At 30.8% G+C, this 24208-nt stretch overlaps 1 protein-coding gene and 1 long non-coding RNA gene across 2 annotated transcripts; one reads left to right on the forward strand and one right to left on the reverse strand.

Moving 5' to 3' along the window:
• Window positions 1-706: 706 nt before the first annotated feature.
• On the reverse strand, window positions 707-22219 carry LOC135132726 (pre-mRNA splicing regulator USH1G). The gene is made up of 7 exons (XM_064060912.1): window positions 21993-22219; window positions 21423-21566; window positions 2087-2366; window positions 1752-2030; window positions 1408-1700; window positions 1229-1356; window positions 707-1172 (listed from the first exon to the last, which is right to left on the reverse strand). The coding sequence occupies exons 1-7, from the start codon at window positions 22013-22015 to the stop codon at window positions 922-924; spliced, it is 1398 nt and encodes a 465-aa protein (XP_063916982.1). The 5' UTR covers window positions 22016-22219; the 3' UTR covers window positions 707-921.
• Window positions 8695-9448, forward strand: LOC135133066 (uncharacterized). Its single transcript, XR_010281139.1, has 3 exons — window positions 8695-8994; window positions 9056-9134; window positions 9187-9448. It is a non-coding gene; the product is annotated as an uncharacterized LOC135133066 (long non-coding RNA).
• Window positions 22220-24208: the final 1989 nt, after the last annotated feature.

Below are 24208 nucleotides of genomic sequence, written 5' to 3' on the forward strand. Positions count from 1 at the left end.
TTGTGTAATAGCATTTCCGGTTCCATTAAAATTGAAAACAACTTTCGTTTTTTAAACGATAGTGGGTAAGTACTTTTTAAAACAGATTCCATAATACACTAATGCGTTGTTATTGTTTCCTTAAACTTCATTTTTGGTGCGTGTTAATGTTAAGGCATATTTGAGACAAACACAAAATAAATGTTGTTTGTAAAAAAAAAATAAAAAAAAAAATCAAATAGTACTTTATTTGTAGTAGTACCTAATTTTGCAGAGTTTTGTTTTACTCCTTTACGTCTGTGATATCTTCTAGGTTTTTTTTAGTGGAAATTTTATTATCTAATAGTGATGTCAGTAGATATAATTTTTTTTTGTAAATTGTGCACTTGTTGACCTGCTTATATTGTAGGAGTACTTTATTATCATACAAAAAATATTTTGAAATTTGTTTTTGAAGAGTTTATTATGAAAAAGCATCATTTTTTTAATAATTCATTTTTAATCATGTATTTGTTTCCAGTTTTTCTTTAAATTTGTGTGGATAGTTGTATAGCGTTGTAGTAACCTTTGAATAATTTGATAAGTTTTAAATTGAGTTTGTGAACAATCGCAAATTTTAGATTTCTTTTTTATAAATATTTATTCTTTGATGACAGTGAGTTATTAAATTATCTTTGAAACTTTCTCTAGCCATAACAGTAATTTTTTATATCAATAAAAGTCAAGATTTGTATTGGGTCATATTATATACATTTATTTATCATAAATTTAAATACAAATTCATAAATAAGTATATTTTGTAGAGGTACCGTTGTGTAGTCTTACTTATGTATACCTAATGAATACTGGCACAAAATTAAATATTTTATACAAAAGTGCCACATCAACACAAAAGTAGGCCAATAATACTTATAGTAGACGCAAACAACAAGCCCGAAATATTTACAACATACTGTCAACAACTTCACCAGGATTTTCAAGGGCCGCTTTTCGATCATTAATTGCCTTAACGAGCCTTATGTGTGGCCCTAGTGGCAAGCCAAGAGTTTTAAGATCGTTCTCTGAAAGCATCATTAAGGTAACTAAATCTATTTTTTGTTCTTCGAATCGTGGTAGATATTCTCCTAATCCGAAAGCTGTCAGAAACCGTTCCAGAGGCCCATTTGGATTCTCATCTTCGCTGGACTCTGATTCTAAAAGAGTTTGTTCATTAGTTTTAACACCTATTATTTTATTCAATGTGATATACCTGACAATTCATCTTCGGTAGAGAGGTTGTTTGTTCTAAGGCCATAACTTTCTCCTGAACCTATAGAACTCTCTTCGTTTGTACCATCGCCGCCATAGAAGCCTTGGAATGTGTTTGTTATACTTTTCCTGCAGAAGGATTTAGTTGTAATGATGTAAGTATAATTTATTAGTTGTTACCTAAAGGCTAGACTTCCAATACCAGGTCTAACAAATATACTCGCTGGTTCTTGGTGCATTTTGTCGCCATTCGTTTCCAGCTCGTGCATAAAATCGGGCTGAGAAATAGACCTTGTTAAGCCATTACTTGGCGGCGGTGGTGGTGATTCAACAATGTACTCATCTTTATTGAACACCGATTCAAGGCGCTGACCTGCCTTTGAGTCAATGGTGCCAGCATAGAGTACCTCAGAATCTCGTCGGTATCCTTTGAGTGATCGTACTGAACGTTGACCATCCTCGATTTCACTAATCTGCATTAGATGTTATGCATAATTTAACAACAAAGACACAAAAAGACTAACCTTAAAGTCATCGTCAAATGTAGCACGACTCGTCCGTCCCGCAAGAATTCTTCTTTGCACTGATCCCATATTTCTGGCCCCTGAAACCGTTCCATTACCCACGATGGCACTGAACGAGTTCCTAGGTGGTGCGGGCCCCAGATTAGCTAAATTTGTCATAGACCCACTTTTAATCCTAGTCTTTAAAGTTTCTATCACTGACGGCCTTGGTGCTTTAATCTTCCGTTGTTCTAATTTTTCTTGGTCTTTTTCTTTTTTCACTTGTCGTTTGTTGAATTTCTAAAGCGAAATCAGGTTTAGTATTAATTATTCACTTGTATTTTTAAGGGTTTTACTTTGATACATTTTTCCGAGTCTTTTTTGGCTTTATCTCTAAGTGTTTTGGTTTTTTTCTTATCTCCTGCTTCTAGTTTTGCATGAACACCATCTAAGAACCTGAGAATGTCGTCGCGATTGTTCATACCGGCTAATTCCTGTGCTGTGCGACCATCTATATCCGTTGAATAAATATTTGCTCCAAAATTGACTAGAAAAGTGACGATGTGTTTGTGACCCTGTGCTGCTGCTAAATGCAATGCTGTGTTTCCGAAGAGGTCGGCTTTGTCTGGATCTCCCCTAAAATAAACATTGTTTACTTAGTAAGTTACTAATAAATTTAATGCAAACATACAGCATCCACTTTGGTGAAAATTACTGCCGTTTTAGCAGTAAAATTAAAAAATGAATAAATGAATCAAAATTTATTTTCAATCCGTGTCAGCTACGCTGTCATATTCGGTTAAATTAATAATAACTTGTTTATGTTAGTGGGTAGTTTACAGTAAGAAAAAAACTCGATTTTTCCCTATTAGTTTCTAATATTTTGATAATGTTAAAATTTTATAATAAAATGGGAACTGTGATCTGTCTTTACCAGTACCAGTTTACAAAAAAAAAAATGCAAATTGCCAAGCAATAAAAAAAATGTCGACGAGGATGAAATCAAATTCACGCACAAAGGGTTGAAGTTGGTCATATTCAACGCCTTAAATCACCCGGTGTCGACCTACTTGTGTCGTACGTGTGCGAGATATCAATTATTTGAAACTCGTTCCAAGAATTGCACAAATGTTTTAAAAAGAATTGTGATTAAAATTCAAGTCGGATTCATAAACCACAAGTACAAAAGCATGATATTGTGTTATTTTATAATTTAAATACCATTTCCTATGGAAAAATTTGAGCCGACGCGACGTTAAATTTGTTCGTGGAGACGACCAATTGTTGTTAACATTTTACAATCTACACGATATTCCTAGCATACATTGGTGATCTTAACTTCCGAGGTGAAGACTTTAAATGCTACTGAAATATGTGCGCACCAATGAGAATTATTATTATTATTATTATTATTAATTGTATTAATAATGAGACGGAAAGTCAGACGGGATATACATATAAAATTTGACAATAACGGGAGACTTATTTTTTCATATTCTAGGGGGTCACGAAACGTCCAGAAAAGATCAAAGTAGTCATTCGTCCGATGAGTCCTATTACAATACTTCACTGCTTTAAAAAAGCAACGGAAAAAGTATATGGCAGAAATATTATTTAACTTTTTTATTTTTCAGATTTTCAGGTTTAAAACTCAAGGCGCATTTCTAAACCACAAGTCGAGGAAGATGCTATTTTAAAATTTAAATGGTATTTATAAAGTAAAATTTTGAGGTGATGTCATCAGATTGTTGGTGGGGATGAGGAGACAAATTCTTGTTAGCGTTTTACCATCTACAGTTCTACACGATATCCCTAACACTCATAAAATTTGAAAACAATCGGTCCGGTAGTTTCGAAGATTAACTGTTTAATAAAATAGAACACGACAAATGACCAACAGACAAGAGACGCGAGAGCTATTTTTCGTATGTGAGCATCGTGAAACGTTGAGAAAACATGAAAGTAGGCATTGCTCTGATGAACGTTAGTACAGTACCTTCTTAGCATACGCTCGGGAAGAAAAAAAATCGATTATAATTAAAATACAACGTAGGCGAATTGAAATTACTGTATTTTTTAAAGTAAAAACCGTCATCATAAATAATAATATACTTATTAGTTAACAAAATAAGCAGCTAATACCAGGATTTTTAAATATATTTCTTCTTGGTGTAGCTAAATAAAACATGCAGAAAAACGTGATCCCTTCTTTTCTCAATTTTCTGATTTTCAATCTTGTTTCTAATAAGTTTACTATAAATAGAACGTCATTTATTAATTCCCTGCTTTTAAATTTTAAACAAAAATGCAGGAACACATCCTAATTTACTAAAAATAAACGCTTTTTAGAGTTTTAGTGACATTGCTGTGGTTGAATATTTTACATTCACAGATTTGAACATCAATCAGTCAAATATAATTTTGTTGTGTACGACATAGCAAACATTTATCTTGATTGATTCTGAGCTTATTTATGTAGTACCAAGTCGCTAATCAACAAATCATTAATGAAGATAGCTAACAACAATGCGTCTAGATTGAATCTTCGAGGAATTCTAGATTTTGACACAAATTCATAAGAAATAAAGTCACTGAAGTAGTTCAGGGAATATCCACATGCATTTAACTTTTTCAACAGTGTATCATGATCGGTGTGTAACTCTTTAGAGAAATCGATGTAGACGACGTCCATCTGTAGATATTAATTCTCTCTACAGGTTCACATAGGCTGTGTAAAACAGGTAAAATTTTTGACTTCTAAAACTGAATTTAGGAAGTGTCGGCTAATGTGCATCAAATTATTGTATAATTTTGTATATGAATTCACCTTTATGTCAGTTAGTTACTGCTTTTTTCCAGTTGAATTAAAATAAATACTTGTTTCGTTAAAAATTCTTGGAGTGACATTATTGAAGCATTTTTACTTGAAAATTTGTTATCTTTTGTTTGCAAAATATAACACCTAATATCTGGATTATTAAATCTGACTGGCAGGTAATCTAAGATCGTCGTATCGTGTAAAATTATTAAACAAACAGCAGTCAGGCCATTAATTATATTTTTAAGAAATATATCAAAAAACAATGAATCCATGCGACACACTGGAGAATGCTAGAAATTTTAATACAAGAATAATAATAAAGTGTTAAAACTATTTAAACACACTTACTACGATCCATTTATTATGTAAGAGTTATCTATCAACGAAATCAGATAAACCAAACGTCTTGAGTTTCGTAAGTTACAGGTACGTACATTATGGTGTGTAACCCAAAGTTTTTGAAAAGTCTCTGTAGATACAGTCGGTCTGCCATCTTGATCTAACACTTCAGATATTATGTGTTTTGTGTTTGATGTTTACATCAGAAATATGCGGACGGATAACACGTTGAAGAACGTACTCAGTAATCTTTGCAAAATTGTGTTCATAACTAATTGAGATATATTAGAATATTTTTAGATTTACAAATTGGTCAGGAACTTTATTAGAGGTCTACTAAGTTTACAAAATTTTTTGTCGAAAAAAATTTAAATTAATGTTGAAAGACTGACATTGTTGCTTGATAGAAATGTACTTAGTATGTAATAGAACGAAATTGTAGACAAAGTTATAATTTACTATACCACTAAAGCAGATCTTTTCCTTAAAGGTGGCCAATTATATTCTGAAGCCGGATGAAAAGAATTTTGATTTATCACACACATACTTGCCTCTAGAATTTGATTAGATGTGACCACATCTAAAATTAAACCTTAATCTTTATTTATTAATTGAGAACAGCCTTGTACTGATAAAGTTCACAAGCGTTTTCAAAATTCTTAGGGGTACTAATTTTAAGAATGTTAAAGTTTCCGAGAAGTACCATTTTATTAATGTTTTGCGTACAAATAAACCATTAGCTTCGTATAGAAACGTTGATCATTTGCTAAAACTTTTTCAAAATGATGGAAACTCGAACGGAAATTAAAACTTGGTGAGATAACTAGATAACATGTATTTAAAAGTCAAAAATTTCATCATCAATATCGCTGTTCTAATCATTTTCGTGAACAATTATTATTTTTGGGGCAGGAAACCGTTTTCAACATGAGTGACATGTCAGATGCAGTTACTCCAAAGTGTGAAATCAATTTTCTCGATTTTTTGTCGAATCGTTTCTGCACACGATAAACATAATGAAGTTGTAATATTGAACTTGTGTTGGCACGTAGATAAATAATACAGTAGATAATATTGGAAAACGCATCGGTATTTTCCATCTGGCCCTATTTTCAATACCGTTTCGCTTGACTCATGCTCATTTCGTTCCTGTGCAAATGTTATACGTAAGTAGACAATAGACGGGTAATAAACATTATTTAACAGAAGTTAACACCTTTATGTCGTCCTATGGCTGCTTTATATCTCTCCGGCTATATATATTTTCGTGTGTACCGGATTATAGTAATATTGTTTCACTGCATTGTTTTATTATAATAAAATGGAAATATTGGTTGCAGTCAAATATCAAGCTCCTGATAACCGCAGGACTTTTATCGCGTATATTTTATCGCAAATGAACTATTGTTTTTTTGATGTTTTAAAGTGCCACCGCTTGATACGAGTATCGGTTCGTGTAGCTTTTTAAAACAGATATTACACTCTGCACTTACAAAAATGTAGTTAATAATCTGACAACATCTGTCGTGTTTTATGTACTAGGTAAACATATTTCTCCAACTATTTACTATTTTAACGAGTACGCTGCTTGTTCAGATGTAGATTATTTATTACTATTGGTGTAACTGAGAGTGAGTTGAAAATAAAAATGATCATAACTGACTTAATGGCAGCTGAGCTGCTCTAGGATATTACTTTTTTTTATGTAGATACATTGACGTTGTAGAGCTGCTTATAGAGTTTCGTTTAGCCCTCAGAAATGGTGGTTTTATAATTTTAGTTTTTCTAAACCCCTCGTTTGCGAAGAAAGACCATGTTAAAAATCTGCTTTGTCGTATGTTTCATCCACTATTGTAGAGTCAAATCTTAACAAAATGGTGTATTTTTTCGTTTCACTTTTTTGCTACAAATTTCGAACGATTAAATTTTCATGACAACATTTCTAACAGATGCATTAGGATGTCGCTTAAAAACTGCTCTTGTTTCCATAATTTTGTACTTTTGATTTAGCATTTAAGGGGACGTTTGCTAAAAGAAAACTGGCGGATTTTTAATTTTGCCGTGTTATTGCCTTCACAAGAAGTTTGCGTGTAGAAAAATAAAGACGAGAAGTAGTGGTAGGCTGGTTGAAACTCAGGAAAGCTGGGGTGTAATTTATGACACCCATAATCTCTGGTAACAGTTCGGCACCCGCTTGTCGTGTATTATTGTTCGATTTTCGTTCGTCAACAGTTCAATTTTCATATACGAAAAAAGACCACAAGAAATTAATAACAAATAAAAATCTGAATATGTACAAAAATGAACATCGAAAAATTAAGACAACAAATAGTAAGTCCAAGCAATTATAATCTAATTGGGAAACTGATTGATTTACAACAAAAAAAGCACTCAGCCGAATAATTATAAATGCAGTTATTTTTCGGACACACAACAATCACTTTCGCAACACTTAAAAAGATTTGTGGCAAGTAAAACAAAATCAATTTTAAGTGTCCAAATGGCTCTACTGAGTGTGTCTCTATACTGAAATGCAACGAGAAAATCACCAATTTCTGCATCAGTACGTACCTATATGTCATGATGTAATGCAAATTATAAAATAAACTAGAGACTAATAATTTGTTTCGTTTTTATTTATGCGTATTTATAAATATACCCAATTGTTTTACTTAAAACTAAGTACTTCAATTATTTGGTTTACATATTTCAATTATAACTGGTTCCCTAGCTGGTTAGTATCGGCTATGTTCAAACTAAAGTGGTATAGAAACTACCTGTGTATACTGAATGGTTATCCGGCTAATTATAAGGTTTATGGTAATCTTTTATTCAACAAAATAAAATTCTTTCAGGTAATACACTTTGATCTTTGACAAAAAGCCGAGAAGCAATAGGATTGGTGATTATATAAAGTAACAATAATAAAATTTATATTAGAAACATTGGCTTACACTTTATGTAAGTGTATAAAAACAGCGGCGGGTCTAAAAAACAGTAATATTTATATGTACAGAAATTAGGGAATAAAAGCATAATAATAGTAAAACTAATCAAATTATGATTAAACTGCATTTTTTGTCTGTAGTTTTAGTAGGTTTTTGACATAATAATTCTGATAAAAGTTTTTTCCACTTTTTCGTGGCTTTGAAAGTGGAATCTTCGACTTTCGTCCTATTTCAAAATATACTCTTTATATATTTCAGTGGTCACGAGTTCGCTAACTACACTGAAGTAAATTTATGCAAAGATTAAATTTGTCACCGAAAAGATGTCTGAAGTAATAAATTATCCCATCGTTCCAAGAACGTTCGGTGGGTGTTATACCCCGATCCGAGAGAGACCGCAGTAAGAGACAGCAAATGGAACGGATAAAATAAAGCTTCAAACATGATCAGTTTTAAATCAAAATTATGAAGTTTTATGAATCAAAATTTTTTTTTTCTTTTTGAAATATCATAGTAAACACTTCAAAGAATGTCCATGACTTACTTTAATGTGAATTTTATAACTATGATCGGCACAGTCGGACCTAATATTAGTGTGATTTTGAGCATATTTGCGATTTTATTAGAGCAAAACAGGTCATTTTTTCTCCAATTTTATAAGTTCCGGACACTAATAGCATATCAAAGATATTGTAAAAAAAAAATTTAGTTCAGATTCCAACTAGTTGTCTAGTATTTGTGAAACAAAATCTACTGTAAATTCACTGAAAACTAAACCGATAACATCACCTTAAGTTATTTTCCGAATCATTACTAACAAAAAATTCGTCAGAGTCAGAATCAGCCAAGTATACTATTTCCAGCGATAGATTGGAAAATTTTGAATTCACAATCGCCAACCGGAGAATCCAAAATATACTAACATTATACGCTTAAAGCAGTTAAAGAGTTGTAGTTTAAGTTGGCAACCAACGTTCCTTTTCCCGCGCAACGAATTTCCTACGCCTCTATGCCTGCGCCAGTCGGCCGGTTTCGTTTAACCTGTGTTTTGGTCGATCAGCTAATTGACGTTAATTTAAAATTTTGGTTCAAAAAGTTAAAAAGTGTGTTTTTTGCGTTTAGTGTTTGTGTTTTTTTACTTGTTTTGATTTGTTAGGTATGATATTATAGACCTCTGTGCTGTTTTTTGTATAGTGGCTGAAGTTTGGACATTTTAGGTTAAGTTGTTTGTGTCAAAAAACGTTTCATATGGACCCCATGGAAGACATTACGAAGAAAATTCATAATTACGCAAGAGTGAGTTGTTGATTTATTCTGTGCAATCATTATAGACCATTATATTTTGTAGCCCTCTTCAACCCCGTGCAGTATGACTGTTGTTGACAACATCGTGGCACAGAAAATGAATGCCAATGCGTATTCATTTTTCAAGAAGGAAAATTTTAATTTAAGATGCCCTACAGAGGTTGTTACTTCAATATAAAGTATGTAATGTTATTCGAAGTGTATGTTCCAGTATAGATAATATTGAATGTTGGAAATAAATTGTGTTATTATTAAAAGTAATTTTACCTAGTTCAACATTATTTGCAAATCTCCTTATATTTCAAATAAAGCGCCTTTAGCACTACTTTTTATAGCGGTCTATTTGGTGACTTTTCTGTCAGCTAATCTATCGGTGGAAATACTATACCTATATAATAAATAGTGGCATATCGTCAACAGAAAAATCCCCCTTTAGTTTTTTCCAATCAGCCTTAATGAGATCTTCACAGTACCTAACACTTTTCATCCACATATCTTGCGTATAACGGCCCAAGGCTTCTTTCCACAAATTAGACACTCTGCCTTTGGTGGGAGTTCGTGCACGAACATGTTTGTTATAATATGATTTGCAAAACCCCCACACCATTTCAATTGGATTGTATTGACAATGGTATGGGGGTAAACGCAATACATTATAATTTTTCCTTGCTAAGATTTCATTAATTTCATATTTTTCCCTTTGCTTGGCGTCGTCTAGGTACGCTTTCGCAAAGTTCCAAAGATCTTTTTTCTTCACTGAAATGTCAAAATTAATGTTTTGGTCCTTCAGACATTTCTGTATAATTAATTTTGAAGAGTTTGAATTAGGTAATTTGTCAACCACCATGGAATGATAAGGAGCGTTATCCATTACTACGACAATTTTATCTAGTGCTGACATGATCTCCTGCAGGCAACCAACATAATTACGAATTTGATAGGTTCAGTCCATCGTGTTTTAGTTTTACTTCTGTGTTTACTCAGCTATCAAGGCGAAGTAGAAAAAATAATTAAAAATATTTATAAGTTGATTTCGAAATTTCTAGAGATTATTCTATAGCCCGCTAAGATATTTCTGTATTCTGATTTCGCACACATTTTTTCGTTGAAACAGTTAATGTTTTCCACAAATATATACAATGCAAAACAAAAAGGACGTTTTTAGAAACTGATAGGTATAGAACATTTAAGCAAAGCTACTCTGTTTTACATTGTATATACAATCAAGAATAACAGTTTCTTTCAACAAATTTTTCCTATATGTACACATTTTATTTCCAGTTCAATAAAACAACACCGCGTTTTACATTTTAGAATTAATAATACTATACAGTATTGCTACCATATTTGGTACTAATAATACAGATATTAAATATATAAGGTTTTTGATTTTTAACACTGCTCTTTATGAAAACTGTGAATGTCACCACCGCGTGACTTTTAATGACTGAAGCAAATTGTATGTTGGTAATTCTGGATTGCTGACACGTTGACAGCAATGCTAGTGTGTCAGTCCCTAATTGGCATTTTGACATAAGTACGCCTAATAAACGTGTTAAGAAGATGGCAGTTATTGACTTAATGTTTGACAATCAGGTATGCCATCATAAAATTTTAAATATGTTGTCAAGATGACAAAAAATATCACAAATATATTAATAGTCACTTCGATTCATTCTTTACTGAAAGTTTTTAACGATAAATATTGCAACGAATAACGTTAGTCTTGTGATGCTTCTCATGTGAATAACATTTTTACTTCCCGAGCGTAAGCAAAGGAAGTATTGTAATCGAGTCCGTCGGCCGACTCTCTACTTTTACGTTTTCTCGATCTTTCATGACCCCTAGAAGACGAAGAAATAGGTCTCCCATTTCCGTCTGTCTGTCCGTCTGTCCGTCTGTCCGTCCGTCTGTCCGTCTGTCCGTCTGTCCGTCTGTCCGTCTGTTGTCACGGATTTTTATTAGACAGATAATCTCCGAAAGTACTCGACCGATTGTTGTGAAATTTTGTACTTATATTAAGAATATCATGTAGATGGTAAAACGCTAACCAAAATTTGTCGAATCATCCCCACCACTAAAGCGATGACGTCACTTCAAAATTGTACATAGTAAATGGGTTTTCAATTGTATAAAATAACATAGTCCTACACATGTAGTTTACAACTCTGAATCGACTTTTCACCCGAAACGTCCAGATTTTTGGAAAAAAAATCAAAATTATAAAACAACATTTTGAAATTTAATTTTTAATCTGCTAACCAGAATGCTTTGAAATGTTGCAGATGTTTTAAGGCTATAAAGAGCATCATAAATCTTTAGTCAAAAAATATTTGCTTATCCCCTAAAAAAACTTGATGACGTCAGCTCAAAAGTTTGTGGAATAAATCATATCTAAAATGTACAAAATATGATGAGTCTGTACTTGTGAACTATCACTCCATTAATATTTTTTGGATTTGCATATACAGGGTGACTCAAAAAAATTAATGAATGCGTAAATATATTTTATTGATTTAATCAGGAACTACAAAACCGAATGCTCTGAAATCTTGCAGATGTTTTAAGGTCATAAAGAGCATAATAAATGTTTAGTCAAAATATATTTGCTTATCCCCTCCAAAAACTTGATGACGTCAGCTCGAAAGTTTGCCGAATAAATCATATCTAAAATGTACAAAATATGATGAGCCTGTACTTGTCATTTATCACTCCATTCATATTTTTTGGATTTGCATATACAGAGTGACTCAAAAAAATTAATGAATGCGTAAATTTATTTTATTGATTTAATCAGGAACTACAAAACCGAATGCTTTGAAATCTTGCAGATGTTTTAAGGTTATAAAGAGCATAATAAATTTTTAGTCAAAATATATTTGGTTATCTTCTATAAAAAACTGATGACGTCAGCTCAAAAGTTTTCCGAATAAATCGCATCTAAAATGTACAAAATATGATGAGTCTGTACTTGTGATTTATCATTCCATTCATATTTTTGGATTTGCATATGCAGGGTGACTGAAAAAAATTAATGAAGGCGTGAATTTATTTTATCGATTTAATCAGGAATTACAAAACCGAATGCTTTGAAATCTTGGGAATATTTTAAAGTTATTATAAGCATGGTAAACTTTTGTTCAAAATGTATTTGTTCATCCCTCCTAAAAAAATTGATGACGTCACCCTTAAATTTTGCTGAATAAATCCTATCTAAAATGCAAAAAATATGATGAGTTTGTACTTGTGATTTATCATTCCATTCATATTTTTTAGATTTTCTTAAGAGGTGGTTCAAAAAAATTAATGAAGTCAATTTATTTTATTGATTAAATTAAAGGCAACACTTATTATTAGTATTACACCCCAACCAACCCAATTTGGTAGACACAAAATTTGTTAAAGGAAAAACTCGGTTGAAACATAAGTGTAGCACGCTTATTTACATCGACTTTAACGTTACAGATCTGCATTTGTTTTATGCGGTCACTTGGTTCCGCGAATGCGAAATAGACATGTTTATAATCAACCAATTGTGAATTTCACCGTCAAGAATTAAAATAAAACCCAATGTTTTATATAATAAGCGGAAGTCGAAGCAATAAAACCGACGGTCGTTTTGTTTACAGTTTCTGTGTTTGGCTCTCACGTATGCTGTTACGCCTGTCATCTTAAATTAACAATGTTTATACATACACGATTTTTAGTTGCATCTGATACGTAGGTATACGTGAGTAAATTGTTTCGTTATTTTACTGATTATTACAAATCAATATTCAAACGACCCAATTCATTTTCCCGAAAATTTGAGAATATAATAATTTTATTCTTAGTATTACACTACATCTATCCCAACTGATATACGTGTCCTTGCAAAAATGTTGATGACGTCATCGCAATTTTTTTTTAAATTCCCACTACAAAAATGTAATGAGAAAAAAAACACAATAGGCATGCAGTCGTCATGTTTCCGACAGCGAGGGAAGTGCTGTCTAAACTCTTTAGACCAATTTTTATAGATAATAATAGTGTTAACAGGTGGTCCTTAAGCAACGCACTTTATATGAGAAATTTCCCAAGATGTCAATCCATAACTGCACAATTTAGTAAAGAATATTCGGTATTCTGCATAAAATGGTGATAAACTTTGAATTTCATTTATAAATTTCCATCTTCCTTCTTCAGTCTAGTGACATTAATAAATAGCGATTGTTGATTCTGACCGTCTTTACTATAATTCTATCTTAAATATCTTGGAAAATATTATTTTTCTGCACGTATCGTATTTTGAAGGTGCTAGTTATCAAAAAGTCTTTCTGGAGGAAGTTTGAAAAAAATAAATAAAAAATTGCCTCAATACCGTTAACAATTATGGAAGAAGTAACATAATCTTAACAAGCAGTTTTATAAATATTTTAGAGTTTTGTTGAAAAAAAATCTACAACTAAAATTTGAAGTGTTTGAATTGGATTTCAATCCATCTAATAAGCTATGTTAAAAAGTTCAGAACTATGAATGCGAGCACTCTTCAACAAATTTTTTATTGTACCTTTGGACGCATACGTGTCTTGTTATTTATGGGTATCTTATATCAGTTTGACAATTTAAGTTGATTTAAAATAAACTGATGATGCATGGATTGAAGATAAACTTATTTACAGTCGTTACAACCTTGTTTAAAGCAATAGATTGGGTTCAGCATCATCGATTCTGAAAATTATAGTGTCTAAAATAGAAACTCAAAAAACTGACATTAAAACCTGGAACTAACAAATGATTGCTGAATTGCGTGTCGCATAAATTAGAATCACTACTCATCAATAAAATTTATCTTCCTCCTATCATTTTGGTTTAATTCGTTTTGTGTCATATCACAAGAATTCCACTTAGACATATAAAAATTGTTTCCGATAAGTCCGATAAGTTGCTTTAATCTACGCATTTCTGACACCGTGAATAAAAAACTACCTATTGTTTACTCATGATGTGCACAATTATAATCGTGTACGTAGCATTTATCCAAAACATAATTTATGACGTGAACAAACTGATAATTATGCAAAAACAAAATAAATTTGTCGTAGTAACGTCACTACAAAAAATGATACAAAATGGTGGTAACTGTTATACACGAAAAATGACTCATTTCAAATATGATGTATTAATAGTATTAGTGGATGACGAGTAAAACCGTTTATGGTCTTATAGTTTTCTCAGTAACTATATATTTTAATGCTAACTAATGACAATCCAGTATGGTATCTATCGCGAAGTAGTTATGGTAAAGTTGTAGAATCAAATTTGTTTATGTTTTGCCGTTAAGCACTTGATAAAGTTAAAAGTCTGTTATACAAGAGATTTTTCTCCAGTACTTTCTAGTCACATCAAGTAAGTACATATTATGAAAAACTTGACAAGTGACGATGACAACGAAATTCATTTCAACGGGTATTTGTTGCATCGTGGGCATGAATCAACAGGTCGAGAATTATTAAAGTGTCAATTGAATATTATATAGTATGTCAAAGAAAAAAAAAAACACTAAATTAAACAGAAGACTTAAAAAGGTAACAATAAGGTTAGTAAACACGTCGTGAACTGTTAAAATTATACTCTGCATCAGCATTGTTTAAAACGAGAACAATTTAGGTGAAATGCACTTATGATTTAATATCATGATTATTTTTGTTGAAATTGATAAGTACATTTCAAAAATCAAACTTTGTACGAAATGGAACACGTTAGATATATCGTGGTATATATGAGAATTTATCCTTGAATTTATCTCAACCTCGATAAGTTAATATTGTCTATCCTAAGGTATTCTAGGATTATCATTACAAAAAAATAATTCATGTTTATCCGTAATTGAAGACCATATTTTTTATTAATTAGCCTGTTGACATATGTTCCTATGACGACATTGCGATGTCGTCACTTTTTCAGAACGTGATAACAAACTGATACTGTAAAAATACTTGTCATATTATAGTTTCTATTCATTTATGGATGTTAAAAATATCTTGCAATGGAATACCTTTAGTTATGAAAGAAGAGCCAGATATTTTAAGTGAAATTAATTTCATATGTGCTATTATAGTAATTTCTAAGTGCGGTTTCTATTTAGTTTCAAATATTAAAAATTTCAGTTAATTTCATTAGTGCACAAAATGAATTTTAAAAATTAATTATCCTTTTTTTAAGGAAATAAGATATTAAAAATGTATATGTAACGTGATTTACATTCTTCTTTTCGAAACACAACCCCTATAATATATCAGGGTGAATTTTCAAAATTTTTATTCAACGATATTTGACTAGAACATTGTCAACTGTCGCGCATGATAAACATATCAATCATAGTATGTACAATGTAGCATTAATTAAAGTAAGTGTCTTCCAGAGTTTCAGAAAAATTAGATAAGCCTTTTCAAAGATAACTGATAAAATAAAATTGTTTACACATTTTTTTGTAAATTCTGCAGTCAGTTAAACACTTGTCACATCATATCACTTAAATAAGCGACACCTTATTCCAGGTGTATTTTTCATTACATCTTGTTTTTGTTATGATGTCATCAGGGTTAGAGAGGAATGGATCAGATTTAATTAATGCTTGATAGTTCCTAAATCAAAGTAAATATCCTATTAAAATTTTAAAAAGGTTCGTTATGAAATTTGTGAGATAAACTGCAAATTTTGTTTGTACAAACTTCATTTTTTCAAGTTGATTCAACCACATACAAAGGGACATGTGACGCGTAAATTTTACGTAACATTTATTTTACAAAAATTTGTGGGGAATACATTTTTTGTGACACTTTGTATATGATTAAAAAAAACTTAAATGACTTCATCGCTATGTACAGCGTGATCAACAAGTACTGTTGGAGTTGGCAATATAATGAAAGGAATTTGACTGTAGATAAACTTTTGGCTAATGCGGGGAAACAATTAGAATTTCAGGGAAGGAGAACAACACTTTTTGAAATTGTGAAGATGTAACATTTGTGTACCTCGACGAAATATTGGTTTATCTAAACGGTTTTTTCATTCGTCGTTGGGTATACGATTAAATTTGAAAAGTAATTCCAACAAAATTACTTAAACTAAACAACGGCATTTGCACTTGCGGGCGTACGTTCGATCCCGACCTTCTTCTTTCTTTTTTTTTCTCTTACAGTGTGACTGGTTTTATCTACTCATATTATTTTTACTGTATAGGGATTATCACCAAAAAAAAGTAAAATTTCCCAAAATCAAATTTTATAATTTTTCAAAAAAGCAGGATTTGTTGGGCTGTACTTCAGGGGTGAAGGAAGTTCTGTTAACATAATCTTCGATCAATTTTTTTTTATTTACTTTTTAAGCAACTGTAAACACTAAGTTTTTTTTTAAGTACAATTAATTTAATTTTTTGAGAGTTTTTACTTTGCTAAAGAAGTATTGTAATCGAGTCCATCGGCCGACTCCCTACTTTTATGTTTTCTCCACCTTTGATAACCTCTAGAGTACGAAGGAATAGATCTGTCTGTCCGCGTCTGTGTCGATTTTAATTGGATAGATAATCTTGTAAACTACCGGTAAAATTTTGTATGTATATAATACGAATATCGTGTAGAGGATAAAACGCTAACCCCATAGGACATCATCTCCAGCTTTTCCAATAGTAAATTTTATTTAAATTTTACAAAATAACATACTCCTGCACTTGTAGTTTATAAATCCTTGTGAAGTTTTTACCCTATGCATTCAGATTTTTGTAAAAAAATCAAAATTTTATAACATTTTACAACTTAACTTTGAAATTTCAAAACCGTATGTTTTGAAACCTTGTAAACGTTTTAAGGTTATTGTAAGCATAGTAAATATTTAATCAAAATTTATGCGGTCGACGCCTCCCAGAAAAACGACGTCATTTCAAAATTTTACCGAATCAATCTAAAATATGCACAATATTAAGAGTCTACTTGTAGTTTATCAATGAATTAACGTTTTTTTGAATCGTTTATACGAGGTGACTAATAAAATTAATGAATAATGCGTCATCTTTTATTGTCCAGCCCATTTTCTTGAAAATTTGAAGATATAGAACTGTTATTAATAGTACCTATTACATTGTATCTATTCAAATTGATACACGTGCCTTTGCTAAAATGTTGATGACGTCATAAAAAACTCACTAGAAACATATACATACGATGCTTCTTTGCCTGTACTCTAACAATCCAGACATATATTAATTTTATCTCATAATGGTCATCATAAAAAAATAAAATTTTCAAAGTTAATTTTGATAATTTTTCGAATCTGTATTTGTTCGCTGTAGTTTAGGGACCGGGAAGTTCTGTCGAAATAACCTTCTACCAATTTTTTATCGTTAAGCGTAAAGTTGAAAACGTTAATGCATCCATTGAATGTAACTCTTATATTTTTTGAAATATTTCGAGTACAATTTGCTCAACAAGATTTTGAAATGTCATCAAAGCTGATGACATTTCCACCACTGCAAAAAGCTTTGCAGTGGTGGAGTGATAGACAAATATTGGGTAGACTTTTACCATTTGCACCATAATCATAAATGTACTCTCAATAATTTTAGATTTGAAATTTGAAATACATCAGTATTTCGAAATCAAATATTTCAATTCGTTATTTTTGTGCTTTTGAAAATTTTTAATAAAAATCTACAACTATCTTTCTACCTTTAATAACTTTTCAAGTACTTACACATTTATATAACCTCATTCAGTACGTTAAAGAAATACAAATACGAAAGTTTTTTTTATTATTATTATATTAAGAGTACCTCTCCATAAGATAAAAGTGAAAATGTCTGATGATTATGTCATAGACACATTAATAGATCAACGAAATTTGTATTATCTATATATAGGGTACCTAGAATGTATGGAAGCGGTTAAATATCTTGAAAACCAATTGTACAAATTAACTGAAATTAGGTATAGAGGTACAAGAAGTTGTGCTCTAATTATTCGCCAAAAATTTTTTTTTGCGTCATTTGTTTTCGAGATGCAAGCTCAACTTGTTTTTTTTTAATGGCACTACCATATAATGAACACATTTTTGAATAGAGCTTTTTTTCTGAATTCATATACTTTGTTTCTGATTGATAATGGCTAAATAAATTATAATTTATTTAAACAATAATTAAATAAATTAATAATTCTTCTTCTGTTTTCTACAAAAGATGTTCAAAATGGTCTCCATTTACTTCCTGGCAGTAAAAAAAGAGTTTTTATAAAATATTATGAGTATTAGACTTTAAATTTTTTAATTTATGTACTTTCTCCATTGCATTACAAATTCGCCTCATAACTAGAAAATACGCCTCTCGCATAATCAGCAATATATCTGTATATTATTGTCATATACCACACATATGACAGAAACTACAGAGATATAGACAGTTGCTATGAGTGAAAAAAAAAGAGTTAACCGGTCTCTTAAAAGTTGGCCACGTCGCCTTGGCCTTAAATCGAAACTAAGAAACCTACTTTCCTAATAATAAATAATTTTAAAAGCAGTAACAAAAAATAAAACTTACAAATAGAAGTAATATGAAAATTAATTTATTGTTTTAAGTTGGGAATGTACAAAACCCACAAGCTCAACGTACTTATACAAGATTTTTCGTGGTTCCAGTTCTTCAAAACGCAAAGATTTTGTGAAAAGTTGCTTGACTTCTGTACAATAATTTACATAAAATCTCTACTATCCCGTATCTACCGCTATTAAAATTTCATTCTTATTTCACGCAATGCTGATTCCAAAAATGCAATTTTTACTGAATTTAGTTTCTTGAAAAAAAATCTTTCCTTCTTACTTGCCCAAAACGAGTGTTGAAATTTTAAATAAGCAAATTTTGTTTATTACTGAGAATTTTCAAATTGATTAGCAACAAAACACTCTGAAATTATTTCTGAAAACAGAGATAGTCGAGACAAGTCTTTTTTTCAATAAAGAATGTTTAAATTTGAACGGTGCCTCAGATACGTCATTTTAGTTACTGAGCGTTATCCGAGATATCGTTCGAGTTTAAAATTTTACTTAAAAGATAAAGATTGTTGCCAATTTATAAACATGTAATTTAAGCTCTAATATACCGCTAGTCAACTTAAATTAAACATCCTTCTTGCTGGAAATTTTAACGCACATATTTTGTAACCTGCCAAGCAAGCGTTATTTAAAAATCATTTTTACTTGATGAAATTATGATAAAGTAGGTATTTTGTCTATAGTTTTGGTCGTAACTAAACAAATTACACGTGGACGTTTTTTTATGTTTTGTCTCCTTATCTCTGTGCATAAAAATGCGATGAACTTTTTTGTTTATTTATCATTGAACTAAATAAACATAAATGATGCAAATGCTTATCTGCAAGTGACATATTTGTAGTTTAACTTAACCTAAATAATGGTGTTTCTATGGAAGTGTAGTCATTTAAAACATATCTGGTGTTCCAGTTTTTGACGTTAATTTTGTGATGATAAATGTTTATCCAAATCAGGGCAGATATGAGGTTAAATAGGTGTTATACCGCGTGTTCAGAAATGACTGAGTCTGTTGGCAATCATGGATTTTTAGGTGAAATTGGTACCATGATGTTTTCTATAATTTCCAATTGTCAGCTGTTAAGACTGACAGATTATTGACATATTTAATTTGCAAAATGTATCCAAAACATAACCTAAATTTATCGCATGTCACGATTGACATACCTGTCGCACAACTGCTTCCGTTATGCCAACATAAGCGCAAGAACTCAGTCATTTCTGATCACGCGGCATTAATGTAGATATGGCATTCCAGATTTAAAGCCATTAGTAATCCTACAGATTATAAAAGTGCTTGTGGTTTCAGCGCCGTGATTTTGAAAAAAATTGTTGGTTAAAAGCGAATAGATGTTAAATGACATAAAGACTACATATACGAGTATTTTTCGTTATTAACTTTACATTTGTTAGAATTTAAGTCTCATTTTGACGATGTAGTTTGGAAGTCAAGGGCATAATTTTTGCCAGATTTTATTTTTAATTTTTCGTGTCAGTCCTTTTGAAAATGGTTTGATTCACAGTAAATAATTAAGACACATTAAAGAAAAATTGTATGACAAAAACTGCTAATTCAATTAAATTAATTTAAAATACAATGAAAAAACAAAGGATTAATCTTTTTTATCTATACATCAGAGTGAGTCAACGGTGCGAATTTTCTCAACGTCATTTGGTATATAAAGCTGCATATTTTAAATACTTTTATGTGTGTACATGCAAGTTAGAGTGAAGTTTAGCTTTATTTAATGTTTTTACATTTTGTATTATATTCGTCACGTAATAAATAAAAATAAAATCCAGAGACAACATTTTAATTGTCAGATTGTAGTGAAATCATTTACATTATACAATCAGATTTAGTTTTTAAATTTTCCAGTGATTCGTAATTGCTGAAGGGGTGTTTTATTGCTTATTTTGGTATGTAAAGTTTAACTTACTGATAAGATTAATTTTTGTTAAACACCCACAACAGTATTTTTGAAAAAAAAAAAAAATATATATAAGTACTACAAAGATGTACACAGATTGTTAACAAAGTGACATCAATGTTTAACCTACCTACACCTCATTGTAAGTGTTCTGCACGCGCCATGCGACTTTCTTTACTAAACCAGAAAATGTTTCCTCAAATCACGTATAAGCGTTTGTTCATTATTCATATTATAAAATTTAATGAGAATTTATTTGTAATTACTGCATTATTACACATAGTGAATGCCGTTATGCCAATTACTGGAAATAATCTATAACTAATTGCTTGATTATTACATTTGTAGATATCTTGAAGACCACTAAGTATACAGAATTTAATTCAATGTACATACGTAGGCAGTTTGTACAGATTTCAAATAATCCATCTAAAGAATAAAAAAGAAGCCAAGAAGAGTAAAAACATTTAGAATTAGATAAGGGTGTAAGTCCTAAACGAATATTTCAGTTTTGCCAATAATTGCGATGAGTTGTTAGCATAAACTCTGGCTATAGAGAATGGCCTTAACGCTTAGTATTATTGATCATTTATGATACGATGATCAGAATCTTGCTTTTAAGATAAGATATGACGTCAATCTAGAAGCTAGATCTGAAATAAGTGTATGTTATATAAAATTTGATAATTCGAGAATTTATAAAGTCCATCATTTATTTCCCAGAAGTGATTCTTATCTTTTTCTTTTGTTTGAATTTTTCATGTACACTCACCCTCGTCCACATAATAACCTAAGCGCTTCCAAATTTCCATGAAATGCGGCATACAGGGTCGGAGTCATCCCCTGTTCGTCTCGTCCATTGCAGTCTCTTTTTGTTGCTTCTTTTAACACTTCTATCATGCCATCTTTAGCAGCTCTAGAAAAAAATGTTACTTTTAATTTTTATCATGTATATTTTTTTTATATAAAAGTCATAAAAAGTAAACAACTGAAAAATATTTTTTTTGTCACAATTTATTTTGGCTGCAATTACAATAATAAAAAACTCAAATTTTTCGTGCTACATTCTGCATGTATTAAGTAGAACATTCAAAAAATATTTTTTCTAAAATTAAATTTTTAATTAAAAAAGTAATGACTTAAGTCATATCCGTCCCATGTGCCATTTTGTTCAGACCTACTCGTGATTAATATTGTTATTGTAAAATTATTGTAGTAATCTCAATTAAACAGCATCAACAGTTCAACAAACTGTGTAAAAACGGAAATTTAAACTCAATAAATTTCCGCTCCGGACTGCGAAACTACCATAACAAACTATAATGTGTATAATAATACTCACTTATGAAACCTGTCAGTTGACATTGTACATTTGTTTATTTTCCACCTGTCACACTAATAACTGTCACAATTTTTCAAAAATTTTGAAAATTCGATTATATTTTTTTTGATACGGGGCTCCAGTATCGGACAAAATTTTCTTTTTGTTTCCCACAAAAAATGTTTGTTGTAACCATACACTCAAAACAAGATAACTGAACTGTGATATTGTTCACCTGGTGGTTAAGCCACCTGGCAGAGCATAATTAAGTGTATCGGACGTGATCGTCAATACGAAAAATACCGAGAGAGTTATCTCCTGAGATTATTCTGTTATGTTATTTGCATACCTTTTTTCAAGCACACTGTAAAATTATATAGATATTTTTAGTTCCAAGTATAGGATACTGTGGTATTAAGTGACGTGTACACGATAATAGACTCTAGTGCGGCACTTCAAGTATAGAGGACGCCACTTATTTAATACCTTGAAATATAGTTTTGAAAAGCGGGAAATAGTTAATCGGAGTTTCTAGATTTATCGCAACACTCATTTTACAGTTTACTGATCACCTTTTTAACAGGAAATGTATTTTTTAAGTTCAGAAAACTGGAAACAAGTAATGTTGCTGAGTGAGGAAGAGAGCTAATTCTAGTCAATTATTGTGGGAGGGAAGGTGGAAACCGAAAGAAACCGCGACTGAATATTGGGCGGAGCACTAAGCAATATTTCAAAGTTCAATTATGCCGCGAAACACGTTAGCTTCAAGAATAAAGTGATTCCAGTGTTCTCTTAAACTACCTATTATCTTTTTTTCTTTTCACGGTGCTTAACGTACAACTTATATGGAATTAAATGTTTTGGGCGTGATGTGAAATCGAAGCACAGATGGTGCGGGTTTAAATTATAATTATTTTTATTAGTAAATCATTGTGTGTTTAATTTGATTCAGTTTCAGACAACTTCTCAGGATTTATTGGAGCTCAGATACAAAAGAACTTATACGAAATTAATTATGTAGCTAATAAGCTCTTGCCTGTTCGTCCACTGTTTTATTTTATTTTTTAGCTTTGCTTTATGGCTTGTGACTTATAATTTGAATTAATACAATGCAAGATATTCAAGTTAAAGAAGTTTTGAATACAATATAATGTGCGGACAACAAACCAAATTATCTAATAATTAATTATTGTCACGTCGTACAAAGCTGGCATGCAGCATGTCAAATTGATGTTTACTAATTTCATTTCAGTTTAATAAGTTGCACATGATTCGAATATCCAACAATTACTTGACTTCCTTTTTATTAATAATATTTACAACCAACTAAATTTCGGTCGACTAGGTATATTTTAAAATGTTTATTGTGGGATTATTATCAACTGCAACGTTGAACATTATATGAATGCGATTTTCTAACTGACTACAAAAATTTAAAAAGCAGTGTTATTCTTCAAGTTTTAACTAAATATTTTTAACGATATATCTCATTATAATGGAAAAGTTTACTACACTTTAAGATAACAGCGATACCTACATGAAACCATAATAATGAATTTGCATTTTCGTGGATGCTTATAACATAGATTTGAATATTACGAAGTTATAATAGAGATTTTATAACCGACGATTAAAAGTGTAAGCACTGTTGTATTTTAAATTTTAACTATTTTAAATGATACATTATAATTAAATACTTTACTATGTGTTAAGATAACAGCGAGACATAAAACCAGAATATTGAATTTGAATTTTCGTTGCTGTTTATAATATAAATTTAGAACTTACTTGCACAATAAAAAAATATTATAAATGTCCATAAAACTAATAAATAGTATATACAATAGAAAAAAATAGTCTAAAGTGATTTAGAAAGACCTTCTCTTGTTTCTAAAGAACGGTCGAACGATTTCTACGAAAAATAATTAAATTTACGTTTGCAAATTAATATTAATTATTATTATTAATACAGAAATAAGGATAGAGGTAAAACCTATGCATCCAAATATAATTAAGAGACATTTTCAATAATAAAAGAAAAAAAGCTGCACTGCTAAATAATACAAATAATTGGATATGCTAAACTGATAACTTAAAATAAAGATATGCGTGGACTGTTAAACTATGGTGTAAATAACGCGCCCGTAGGCCTTGTGCCTGCCGGAAAAATATATTATTCTTAACTTCAATTGTTTATGTTTATTCATCGAAACAATTGGACTATTAAGCATTCACAA

This window comes from Zophobas morio, unplaced genomic scaffold (assembly GCF_036711695.1).
Source record: "Zophobas morio isolate AGI-343-1 ecotype UQ-CSIRO unplaced genomic scaffold, CSIRO_AGI_Zmor_V1 ptg000021l, whole genome shotgun sequence".
Taxonomy (NCBI): domain Eukaryota; kingdom Metazoa; phylum Arthropoda; class Insecta; order Coleoptera; family Tenebrionidae; genus Zophobas; species Zophobas morio.